At 39.0% G+C, this 13,359-nt stretch overlaps 1 protein-coding gene across 1 annotated transcript; it reads left to right on the top strand.

Moving 5' to 3' along the window:
• Positions 1-3,318: 3,318 nt before the first annotated feature.
• On the top strand, positions 3,319-12,864 carry GPC6 (glypican 6). The gene is made up of 2 exons (XM_011996652.1): positions 3,319-3,491; positions 7,874-12,864. The coding sequence occupies exons 1-2, from the start codon at positions 3,332-3,334 to the stop codon at positions 8,074-8,076; spliced, it is 363 nt and encodes a 120-aa protein (XP_011852042.1). The 5' UTR covers positions 3,319-3,331; the 3' UTR covers positions 8,077-12,864.
• The last annotated feature ends 495 nt before the right edge of the window (positions 12,865-13,359 follow it).

The raw sequence follows: 13,359 nt of genomic DNA, 5'->3' as shown, positions 1-13,359 counted from the left end.
TATAAGGAGTAAGGAAAGGATCCAGTTTCAGCTTTCTACTTATGGCTAGCCAATGGCATATTTTAGAAATTACATCAGGAAAACAGTCTCAGGAACAAACAGGAATTTATTTACATACCAAATATATTAAAACGCAGGACAGAAGTTATGCTTTATGGCAAAAGAAAGAGATATGAGTCCACGGCTTTTAAAATTTTCTATGAGGCCATTTTTTAGAGCAGTAAATAGTTGGAGCTTCATGGAAAAGAATTTACAATGCACTCCGTGTGTTTTATTATTATTTAGTGAGCATTGTGAAGTCGATTTTGTTCAAGATATGGATGAAGACATGGAGCTTATTCATGGGACCTCTGATTTAAAATGAGTAAACCATTTCATATACAAATACATCAAGCGTAAGATTCAATACCTGAAAAACAGCTTAAATACCAAAGTTTCTCTGTGTAGTTCTTTTGGAGGTTGATGGATAGAGCCTTTGGTTTCCAGACTTGGAAAATCACTTGCAGGAAGGGAAGAATTTCAAGCACATGGATATTATACAAGAATATGTAAATAGGAATAACAAAATAGAGGAAAAGATGCTTTTTGAGCTTTCAAGCAACAACAGTTGAGCGAGTAAAAGAATAACAGTAATGCCAATTAGGTAGGGCTGTCCTGGGCCTGTAGAGGGCCAGAGCTGGATGTCCTGATTCCCCGTCAGACCCAGTCTTCATCCCTCCACTGTGGCCCTGGCCCTGGAGGACCTCTACAAGCTGTATCATCTGGGCTCCCTTGCCCACCAGCTTCCAATTGGTTCAGCCAATGAGAGGCAGCAGCTGGAGGTCAAGAGGAGGGACTACAGGGGTCAGGGCCTCCTCCCCCGGCCCCCTATCAGGGGATAGATCTTGGTTTGGCTGTTGCCGTGTCATTGGGTGCCTCTCTGTGGGATCAGTTCTTGTTCATTCCACCAACAACTTCTTCGCCTTATCCCCCGGGGCCCCCTCTCCTGTGGCCAGCCCTGGGGAGCTTCACCTCTCTGGGCTGGTTTCCTTTAACTTGTTCAACCTTTATAAGTAGCCTCTTCTTTAAACTCTCTTTGTCACCCCTTTGAGTGTGCCATCTGTTTCTTACCAGGACACAGACAAACATAGCACCTTAGTAGGAATTAGGAAAAAGCACCCAGATGGGTGCATGGGGGTTCATTATGTTATTGTCTCTACTTTTATATGTATTGAAGTTTTCTAAAATAAAAAGAGTACCAAAAAGAAAAGAAAAAGGCACCCCTTTTGGTGGATGGTGCCCTGCAGGGGTGTAGCTTAGCTGTGGTCTGGATTGCAGCACCAACTCACTCCTGCAGCTTCGAGGGGTGAGTTTGTGCAGCGCACGAAATGCCCAACCAAACCTGGCAGCCTGACAAAAGGGTGGGCAGATCCCTGAAAGCTGGGAAATATCTTGAAGAGAAAGTGAGGATAGGCCTGGGTCTTTAAGGGTATTTGGGACTTAAATGGGAAATTTCAGTATGCAAGGAAAACCTGTAGGACAGCAAGGCATAGGATGGCTACAGGGAGTCAACTCTATAAGACAAGGAGTGTCCCTGGAGAGAGTATGAGAAAGTGGAAGTGGGTGGAGACCCTTTGATTGCTGAGCTATAACATGTGAATTCTAGTTGATGATCCTCCAGGCAGTTTGGGGCAGGGTTTGGGCACTGGGGCTCCAGAGCTAGACTGGGTGTAAGTCATGGTTTTGGTAGCTATTAGCTCTGTGACTTTGCACATTTGCTTATTCTCACTAAGCCTCAGTTTTCTGTTTGATAAAACAAGGATAAAATACTCCCCATCTCCTAGACTTGCTGTTGGGCTGAATTTAAAGATGTGTGTCAAATGTTTACTGCAGTGCCTGGTAGTTATTGAACATTAGCTACCATCCTCAAAAGTTTTTAAAGAGAAGAGTGATATGATGAAAGCAATATTTTTAAAAAATCACACAGCATGTGCAGGATGCTCTAGAGAGGAAAGAAGAGTGTGGGGGGGGTCACTTGGAGGCTGCAGGGGGTGTCTCTCCAGTGAGAGAAATGGGAAATGGGAAAATAGAAGCAGGTATAAGAAGCTCTGTGAGAAGAAGAGGAAGAGGACTGGAAGATGGACAGATGGTGAGAGTAAGCAGTCACAGAGGGCCCCAAGTGCATTTCCAAGATCTTTAGCCTCCACTTATATAAATACCCCTAGGCAGTTTCAGCAGCTCACATTGAAGGACTGACAATTTTGACATTTTGATACAAGTGAAAGAAAAGTGAAACTCGGAATCATTTGATGATTTTACCCTTCTGTTTTACTGAACATTGGTAAATCTACCTAATTAAACCCAAGATTCTACTACAAAATAAAAACCCTAACAGACACCTCAATCATTCCAGTAACCACTGCTTACTTCTGAAATGTCCCCAAAGCAGGTTTTTCATATCCAGAATTTCTTCTGATTAAGATCTGAGGTAGTGCCTCTGCAGTTAAGAATGGGCATCCCCACAGAAAACTCTCTCGGATCATACGTAATTTATAAGCCCCGTTCTGACTACCAACATTAGCAGAACTGAGGAAGCTATCGAATCCTTGACCTAAGCTAACATTTGGGATGGAGGGAGGAAAGAGTCATTAATGTGAAGTAGTGGTGATGTGGTTTGGCTCTCTCCCCTCCCAAATCCCATCTTGAATTTAGTTCCACAATCTGCAGGTGTCGTGGGAGGGAAATGGTGGGAGGTAATTGAATCGTGGAGGTAATTGAATCATGGGGGCTGTTACCCCAGGCTGCTGCTCTCATGATAGTGAGTTCTCACAAGATCTGATTGTTTTATAAGGGGCTTTTCCCCCTTTTGCTTGGCACTTCTCTTGCCTGCCACCACGTAAGATGTGCCTTTGCTCCTCCTCTACCTTCCACCATGATTGTGAGGTCTCTCCAGCTATGTGGAACTGTGAGTCTATTAAACCTCATTTTCTTTCTAAATTACCCAGTCTCAGGTATGTATGTTTCAGTGTGAGAACAGACTAATACAAGTGGTTTCTCATAGGTCCCCAGTTTCGCATTTATTTGTAGGCAAACCTACCTAAGAATTCAGTGCCATTTAAAAAAACGAGTCTGAGGCTATTTTAGCCACATCTTCGTCTGAAAAAACTGTTTTCCGTGTTTTCACTATTTAACATTTTTTTCCAGGAACCAGATCCAGTTTTTGCCAGGTGTCTTGGCTGACTGTCAGAGACAGTCATCTGGTTTTGCATGGCAGCATCTGGTTTTGTGGTTTCTGTGGCATCTCTCTGAGCTGTTCTCTCCCTCTCTGCCTTGCAGATACTTGCCTGAGATCATGAATGATGGGCTCACCAACCAGATCAACAATCCCGAGGTGGACGTGGACATCACTCGGCCCGACACGTTCATCAGACAGCAGATTATGGCTCTCCGTGTGATGACCAACAAACTGAAAAACGCCTACAATGGCAATGATGTCAATTTCCAGGACACAAGTAAGAAAATCCTTCCCAGCACCAGAAACTTCCAGAGTAAAAAATGAAAATGGTTTTAGAAGACAACGCCCTGACTTTCTTCAAGAGCAATATGCCCTTTTAATTTTTTCTCAATCTTCCGCAGGCTGTGATGCTTGTTATAGTGTTTTGGACAGAGAGCTCTGATCCACAAAACATAGGATACGAATAAAATCATAAATTCCACAACACAAGTAATAATTGCAATGGATTATGTTCAGCCATACCAAAGCTGAAATTGAGTTTCATCTACCAGTTGATTCATTAATGACAAAACAGCAAAGTAATTTTTCACTTTCTCCTGTCCTCATCAGTATTCGCATCTGACCCAAACTTCTGCCCTATTCCCACCAAAAGAAGAAAGCTCAGCAGATTGCTTAGACAAGCCTGAGCTAGAATCCCTCATTCTTTATTAATCAGAGTCTCTACAAATTACTCTACTTCTTGAGTCTCAGGTTCCTCTTCTATAGAATGGGAAGCATCCCTGCTTCAGAGGCTTTTAGAAGCCTTATTTGAGGAGCTATGATAGTGTCTGGCGGGTAGTGAGCAGGTTCAGCTACATCATTTCCTTCTCTATCCAACTATGCACACACACAACCCATAGACATTTGTATCTGAAATATTGAGAGAAATTGTAAAATTCTAGTGCAATATTACACATGACTATTTCATTAAGGATCAAAGAAGCATCAAAAATTATTTGGAAGACTATTAAGTGAACATTGACATGAAACTATACATGGGTTTTGTCTGAGTGGTTTCAAGATGAATAACTACAAAAAAAATTTTTCTGTCATTGTTGTTTGTTGCTTTTTAAAAATATTACCCTTACAAAGAGAGTTCCCAGGACAAGGATTCTTGAACATAAGATGTGAAGTTGCCAGTGATTCTGTAATTTGGTTACTGAATCATAAGATGATGCTTGTGTGCTTGAATTAATGAGATAGAAAGGAATAAGTTATAGATAGAAGACCTCAAGTCATATCAGTCATAGTCATCAGCCTACCAAGTTATCCCCTGCAGAAAATTTTTGTGCTTCATTCCATTTTAAAGAACTCAAAAAAATAATTTTCTAAACACAGAATAATTACCAACCCAATGGACGTTATTGCTGTAAAATTCCTCAAAATAATCCCATTATCTCTCCTGCTTTTACTAATGTCTCCCTTCCTTTCCTCTTCAGAAGAGAACATTACACAGGTTTTAGCCATTGTTGTTTCACCCTTATTAGCACCTCTCATTTTATCCATTGTCTTCTCCATTAAATAAAATGCTCTATTATCTAGAGAGTGGCTATTGGAATGAATAATTCAAGATACATAAGAATTAGTTGGCTTGGGTTTGTTGCTTCTCACTCCTCTCTGACCTAAAGAGGTTATACACATATCAAGCTGCAAAGCTCAGGGAATGGCCAGGAGGCAGAGCTCTTACTCCATTTCCCCTCAAAAGAAAATAAAATCAACAATTAAGAGGATCCCTGAGTTCTAACCCAAGCACCAAATGTGGCCCCTCTATTTTAGGCTAGTGTCTGTCATACAAACCATTATCGCATTTTATAACCATCAGCATCCTTATTGCTTTGGACATTTTTTTAAGTTATTCATCCCATCCCTTAATATTTACATTCGTGATTCCTTTTCAGACAGAGATGGGACCATTATTTTTTCCAGCCAAAATCTCTTGTCATATTTGCTTCCCACATTTTTTAATATTCTAAATCATTGTAATAATATCTCTGTAAAGGTTATATTACTTCTTGTTCATGACACCAGTGTTCAGAACAATTCCCTTAGCAATTCTGATATCTCTGAATTTAATCAACGGGAATTTTCCCCCTTGTAAAGGCCACTAAAGATAAATCAGAGAAAATGTTAAAAACCTAGTATAGTGTAGTGAAGTGATCTTATCTGGTATTTAGATGTCCCATTAAAAAAGGAAACTGTGCTCGTTTCTCTCATTGTATCTTTCTCATTCAAGAGGACATTAGAAGAGTCCCTACATTGCCCCAGCTTTACTTAAGTAGCATCCAGCAGCTAAAGCTGGCCCTGGTTTGTCAGGAGCAGCTCAACAGGGCATCACCATTTCAGACTAGCAGGGAGAAGTGTAGGGATATTGGTTGGAAATCACTGAGCAAGTGAGAGAAATAGCTAATGTCCTCACAAAGCTTCCAGTTTCCTGAGCCCTTCCAGGAACATGATTTCTCATAACAGATAGATGTTATTACTATCATTTTTACAGGGGAGGAAACAAAGCCTCAATAAGTCTAACTGGCTTACCCTGTGCTTTTAAATAACAACTGTCAGGGTACGTTCCAGGTCTCCTGTGCTGTAGGAACCATGTTTTTTCCATCAGGCATCACTGGCAGCACTGGGTTTGGTGTCCTCGAGCACTCTTCACACATTCTCTCCAAGGTCAACGTTGTCATCTGTATTTGTTTAGGTGAGGAAACTGCAAAAGTTGAGTAACTGCCCAAAGCACATTTATTTATTCAGCAAGTATTTGTTGAGCACTTGCTGTATGCCAGGGGCCACTGAAGGCTTTAGAGGTACAGAAATGAACAGGATTTACCAAATCTCTACCCTCTCAAAGATTGTGTCTTTAGTTTACATTCTTGAGAAGGAGATAAACAGTAAGCAAGTGAACAGGCACATAAATAATACATCTCCAAGCGGTAATAAGTACTTTCATAAAGCTAGTAATCGGTAGCCTGATCTGGGCCAGGTTTGAGTGACAGGGTTTGCCAAATAAGAAGGAATCAAGCCCGTGAGAAGTGGGAATAGGGAAGAAAGCAAGTTGGGCGGGAAGGGACGATGCCACCCTGGGTCGACATACTCTGGGGGTACCTGGGCCTTGGTTTCAAGCAGAGAATGGCCAACTGTTTCTGTCAAGGGCCATATATTAAATCTGTTAATCTTTGAGGGCCACATCATCTCTGCCAGCACAACCCCACACTGCTGGTCTAACGTGATAATACATATGTGAATGGGGGGAGTTGGATTGTAATAAAATTTCATATATGGACACTGAAATGAGAATTTCACATACACTTTTTACATGTCATGAAATATTATTCTTCACTTGATTTTCTTCAAACACTTGAAACTATACAAACCACCAGGTACACTGGAACATGCCTACAGTCCCAGCTACTTGGGAGGCTAAGGCAGGAAGGTCACTTAGGCCCAGGAGTTTGGGGCTGCAGTGAGTTATGGGCAACATAACTGGGCCTGGGCAACAGAGCCAGACCCTATCATAGATAGATAGATAGATAGATAGATAGATAGATAGATAGATAGATAGATAGATAGATAGATAGATAATAGACTTTATGGGTATCTATAAAATATATTTTCTATGTAAATAAACCATTTTGGAGTTATGGACCATACAAAAGCAAGCAGCAGGTCATAGTTTGTCAACTCCTGGTTTAAGGGGAGAAGCTGGCTGGGACGGAGTCCATCCTTGCTCACAGGAGAACACAGGTGGGGAAAAGGTGGCCAAAAGTTATATTTATAGAGACCTCTCACCACTATTGCTGCTGCTCCTCTCATTTCCTCTGTGTAGAACTTGTTTTCCTCTTCTGTATTTTTCTTCTAAAATCCATTAAAAAGCATGGTATCTTCCTAGAGCAATGACTCTGCATATAAAAACAGCAAAGAATGGAGTTTCTTAAACTTAAGTACTGGCCAGAAGATATGTCTTTCTAAGGCCAACATGGTAGGTGTGGCCTCCCCTTGAGTCTGGGGTTCACACATTCCTTGGGTTGCATAACTCGGGTATCAATTGTAACTGTTCTTCAAACACCTACTTCTGTACAGTCCACCCACTCGTCACACCCCTGCCTATTAGAAACAATCCTGTTGGGTAGGGTGGGGGACCATGCATGGGAAGATTCGGCCTCCCACCACCATGCCCCATACCTGCTGAGCTCTTCGTTTCCACTCTTTCCTGATTGGTGGTTGTATTAGTCCATTTTCATACTGCTGTAAAGAACTGCCCGAGACTGGGTAATTGATAAAGGAAAGCGGTTAATTGACTCACAGTTCAGCATAGCTGAGGAGGCCTCAGGAAAATTACAATGATGGTGGAAGGCGAAGGCACTTTCTTCACAAGTTGGCAGGAAAGAGAAGTGCCAAGCCATGGGGGAGGAGCCCCTTATAAAACTGTCAGATCTCGTGAGAACTCAATCACTATCACGAGAACAGGATGGGGAAAACCACCCCCATGGTTGAATTATCTCCACCTGGCCTCTCCCCTGACACGTGGGAATTATGGAGATTACAATTCAAGATGAGATTTGGGTGGGGCCACAAAGCCTAACCATATCAGTGATCTAACTTTCTTTTTCAATCTTTCCACACTAGGTGATGAATCCAGTGGCTCAGGGAGTGGCAGTGGGTGCATGGATGATGTGTGTCCCACGGAGTTTGAGTTTGTCACCACAGAGGCCCCCCCAGTGGATCCTGACCGGAGAGAGGTGGACTCTTCTGCAGCCCAGCGTGGCCACTCCCTGCTCTCCTGGTGTCTCACCGGCATTGTCCTGGCACTGCAGAGACTGAGCAGATAATCTTGGGTTTTTGGTCAGATGAAACTGCATTTCAGCTATTTGAATGGCCAACTCCTTTTCTTACACTCTTGGACGATGGACCATGCCACAAAAACTTACCGTTTTCTATGAGAAGAGAGCAGTACTGCAACCTGCCTCCCTTTTTGTTTTCCCAAAGAGTACCGGGTGCCAGACTGAACTGCTTCCTCTTTCCTTCAGCTATCTGTGGGGACCTTGTTTATTCTAGAGAGAATTCTTACTCAAATCTTTCGTACCAGGAGATTTTCTTACCTTCATTTGCTTTTATGCTGCAGAAGTAAAGGAATCTCACGTTGTGAGGGTTTTTTTGCCATTTACAATAAAAAAGGAAGAAAGAAAATAATTTTCCTTGTAAAATCGGGCCAAACCCCAAGACAGCTGCATTTTCAACAAAAAAGCAAACAAAGAAAAATAAATGAACTTTAACGCTGTAAGTTCAGCATTGACAGCCAACTCCCAGTGTAAGCTTTTTTGTGACAAATCCAGGTTTACACAATGCTTATGGGGAAAAAGCTTAAAGTTTGTTCTAAATATAGTGAAAATGCACTGTTGTCTTGGAGGTATCATCTTGCACTCTAACCAAACAACACCAAATTAATCTGGAGGTACTGATACTAAATTTAGAATCCCGTCTTTAATATGAGAACAAAAATTACTACGACTCAGCACCTCTCTCTCACCCTGCCCAATTTCAATTTAGTAATGGCACCATTTTTTCTTAATTCCCTTAATGTCTGTCCACTGTACCCAATTGGCACAGATTTTCCCCTTCATCTTCAATTACTAGTAGATACCCCCATCAATTCACCTTCCTCAAGAGTCTCAATTGCAAATAATCTTTAATGATACAATCTCTGCTTTTGCCACAGGTTTGACATTAACTAGACGTTTCTGCCCCTGTGCTCATTACCCTCCCAAAACAATAGCTTTTTTAATGAATTGATACACAATTAGATCCATTCCTGAGTTTTCATTTTTAACTATTTACTTTGTGTCATTTGGTTTCTGCATCACAAGGGCATTCTCTTACAAAATAACTCACAACAGAAAAAGAAGTCAAGACAAAAATATATATATATATATATAGTATTGACATGGAGATTTCTTTCACTTTTTTAGTCTTAGTATGATCATCTATTTTTATATCTATATATCTATAAATCACAGATTTTAACTTCTTAATTCCAAGCTCAGGGTTGACACACCTTTGTAAGAAAATGTTTTGTCAACCAGCTCTTCTTGTTTTGTGCTGCTCAAAGAAGGGATTCCTCAGTGATCTGTGAGCACCAAGAATCAAGAAAGAGAACTTTTTACGTATCTAACTGTCCATTTATTACAAGTTTGCCAGGGCACACCCTTCTGCATGAGTGTGCTTCAGCCTGGGTGCTCCAGACTACACCAAACTCATGGGATGAGCCGTGGGTGTGCAGGGCTTTACTGGTGATGGAAACTGTATGTGTAAAGAATGTTATTCATGAAAAACCATTGCTTTCATGTAAAACACCTTCGGCCTAGGATTCCTGCCTGGCACTTGGATACATGATCTAACTCAATAGGCCAATTTAGAGCCACAGCCTAACCTGTTCACCAAGTATGCCAAAGCCAGGCCCTATGCTCCCCCTGACAGAGAGAAGCAAAATAAACCAAACTGGGGCTTTATGAATACAGTTGACTATCCATATGTTTCTTGGTTTTTATGATGCATCTGGAGTAGGGAAAAGTAATGTTTCAAGACACCATAGTATGCCAGTCACATTTTAATTAACTCATCGACAGTATTGACGCGTAAATTTGGTATTTTTCAATCTCTGTTCTCATCAAAATTAAAATTAGTTATTGATTTAGTCATCACATTTAAGTAGAACACATGTGGCACAATAGTATTAAGTATATTTGAGCACTTTTGCAAGACAGAAAGTATTTACAAGCATCTATTGCTACTTTATGCCTAATGAAATATAAAATGTAGGATGATAAGAGACTTTGTGGCATTCTTTCATTTAAAACTTTATGAAATTTACAATCTAGTTCACCATTACATACTTCTAGAAAACTATCCATTTCACTGCCCACATTTTGGCTTCCTACCACGAACTCCACATAAGACTTCTCTATGAAGGACCAGTCATTTATGTTGCTCATTTCATTCTGTGTTCAGAAGTCAGTATTGTCTTTCTCCAATAATTAAGGTGCAATACAAATTAAATCAACCTTGATTTTCCAGACTATTTGAATAATAACTTGTCTTTATGGCTTTAAACTCCAAGTCTTTCCTTTTTAAAATATTTCTGCATTCTCTTTTATGAAATAGATCAGGATGCCTTGTTTTTCCTGTGCTTTCATCCCCAAAAGGTTTTGTGCATGTGTATGAATACACATAATATGAATGAATGTGAACCCATGTTCTATACGCACTAAACACACAGATAATATATAAACGCCTGCTTCATTTGTTTCAACACCTTCATTATCAATATGATTCATATTGATGAGATATAGTGATGTATAATGAGCCAGGCAGAGAGCTGAAACGATATCAGTTAATGATGTCACAGTGTTAGCACCCTGCATGGATGTGGTCTAAATATCATTCAAGTTGTACTTCCTAGTTTTTATCATCATAACTACTATGTCATATGATTTTCCGACTAATTTAACATGAGAAATGTTTTGGCCCTAAAGGATTTCATTTAACCTGGTTACCCTATTTCAGTAAGTATTTTGGAATTCAACCCTCAAATTAATTTTTCTCATTTCAGCATATTGATAGGGGATGCAATGAGGCTTCATTATTTTTTATGACATGCCCCTCATTTGCTCTGATGTTCCCTAAATTCTGTAATCATATCATAACTTTTGTTATGAATAGAGAGGAATGGGCTCACTGAAATCCGACACTAGAAATTGGTGGGTGACGCTCATAACTGCAAACACTTAGCTTATTGAAGTGCCTCTATTTACATGTTCTTTAGTTATAATATGTATTTTTCTAACAGAAATACACGTCTGTAATTGGTATATATTATACTTTGTATGTGTCGCAACAAAAGCTAAACAGAGGCTAAAGTCTTTAGCAGAGAAGAATGAATTACAAATTTACCAATAAGAGCTCTGTTTATGGTTCTGTATTGAAGGACAACCATGACAACCTTCTGTCACTTTCACGAAGGCCAAGTTGGTACTTTGATTATAGCCATCGTAGAACGTTAGCACTAGAAATCTGACTCCCTTACAATGACTTACCTAGATAGCATTAAGTAACTTGTATCACCTGCTTTAAATGTAAGGGGTAGAAAATACTATTTTGTCTACACTGAAAAACACTATTATTCATTGATAAGTAGTAATAATTATAAAAGTAACATTCTTTAAAGCAAACACATTGAAAATATTATTATAGGCAGAACCCTGATTTTTAATTTATTCCCTGCTGCAGACATTAGCCTTCTTTAATTCTTTTGCCATTACATACATCTTTTGGCTACAGACTGAACACCAACTAAAGTCCCTAAGGAGGAAAAAAACTTCACATATTCCTGAGATGTGATTCTTTTATTACTTCTTTTTGCAAAGCTAATTATCAAGTGATTTGATTAAACGTAGAAGCGTTAGCAAATGCAAGTTTTACCTAAAACTTGCAGAAATTTAGACACATTTCCATTTACTTACTAACAGACCTGATTTTTATTTAAAAACACAATTTAGCTTTGCTAACAGAAGAGTAAAGGAAACTATAACTTATAAATTTGCAATGTGTTCCTCCTTGTTGGAGACACTAGTCAGTGTTTAGTTTCAGACCAACTTACACAAACGGAGTATTGATTTGTACGCATTCTGGAGACTTGCTACGTCATGGTTTGCTACGGCACGGACTCAGCTTAGCATGGGGACATCTTCAACTTCATTCAAAGTTGAGTGGTTACGGAACCTTTGACATTGCCTTGTAATGAGGTACTTCCACGAAAAGACCCCTAACAATGGCATAATAGTGAGGTCTCTCTGTGCATATACGTAATATATATGCAGGATAAATGTGTGCACCAATCAAACCTAAAATTTTATGTGACTGTCAAATGAATATTATTTGGGTTAAGATTTTTCATTTCTGATTTGGATAGAAAATTGCTATTAATCTTGTATTAAAATAGTTTTTAAAAATCTACCAGTGCCCTTTCTGCATTTTCTTAATTATTGTCATAAATTTCAGAGCCATAGAACTTTTTGGGTTTGAGACATTTTTTAGAAGGTTCAATGTTAAAAAACAACAACAAACCCCATATAGTAAAACAGTGCCACTCACCTAAATACACTCAGCATCTGAAATCAGGAACTGTTTGAATTTTAGAACATTTAGAGCCTCCCAAATTTATATGGAAAATACTGTATCTCTATTCTTTTGTACTGGTTTCTTCTCAGAGGATAAATTTAGTGACTTGAAAACTGATGTCAATACTTTATAAATGAGGTCAAAAAATAAGATCAAATGTGAAAAGACTAATAACTTCCCAATTTAGCCAATTGCATTGAGTTTTATACTTCTGAAATGTTTCCATCCTCTCAGGCATGCTAAATATTGTATAACCTGCTAAAGATTTATTTCACAAATATTTATTGAACTCTTATTATGTACAAACCTTGCTCTAGGGGATTTATCACTGGCTGTGAAAAACCAGTTGAAAATTATTCATTCCTTAATGCAGTTAACCGTAACTATTACAGATAAATAATTTATTTCAAGAATGATCTTATAAATAAAGGAACTCATACAAATAAACGTACTAAGAATACAGCATGTAACTATAAGAAATACTGTGATTTAGCTCACATTATTATTATTTTGGTTTGTATTGAGAAAAGTGACTATTATAAAACAATTAAGGAATGTTAGGATAATTTCATCTACAAAATCAAAATGTAACAAATTTTATTTGGAAGTAACAGAAACCAGTTTATTGGGAAGGAAAAACATCCAAGTGGTTTTAGAAAAATAAATGAAACCAGACACTTTTATCAGGTAACAACAATATTTATTTTAATTTGCTCTTTGGATAAGCAGACAGGGATATAGTTAAAGTATATGCACAAATGTGGTAACAAAATTACATTGATTTAAAAAATCCAACTTGTAACATAGTGGCAATGAGGGATAAAGTGTTTCTGTATCTTGAGAGCTAGAAAGATGCAGCCACAAATTTAAGTCTGTTTAAACAGACATTGACAACTGATATAGTGGGGACGCATTTCCATTCCATAGACACATTTATT

The sequence above is a fragment of the Mandrillus leucophaeus genome, unplaced genomic scaffold (genome assembly GCF_000951045.1).
Source record: "Mandrillus leucophaeus isolate KB7577 unplaced genomic scaffold, Mleu.le_1.0 Scaffold520, whole genome shotgun sequence".
Classification (NCBI taxonomy): Eukaryota; Metazoa; Chordata; class Mammalia; order Primates; family Cercopithecidae; genus Mandrillus; species Mandrillus leucophaeus.
The sequence above is the reverse complement of the archived record's forward strand: the minus strand, read 5'-3'. Positions and strand labels throughout refer to the sequence as shown.

What these genes read in the sequence shown, in the direction of transcription:
- GPC6 (XM_011996652.1), top strand. Translation starts at nt 3,332, where the DNA reads ATGAATGATGGGCTCACCAACCAGATCAACAATCCCGAGGTGGACGTG. An exon ending in TGTCAATTTCCAGGACACAA is followed by an intron (nt 3,492 to 7,873) that starts GTAAGAAAATCC and finishes TTTCCACACTAG; the next exon opens with GTGATGAATCCAGTGGCTCA.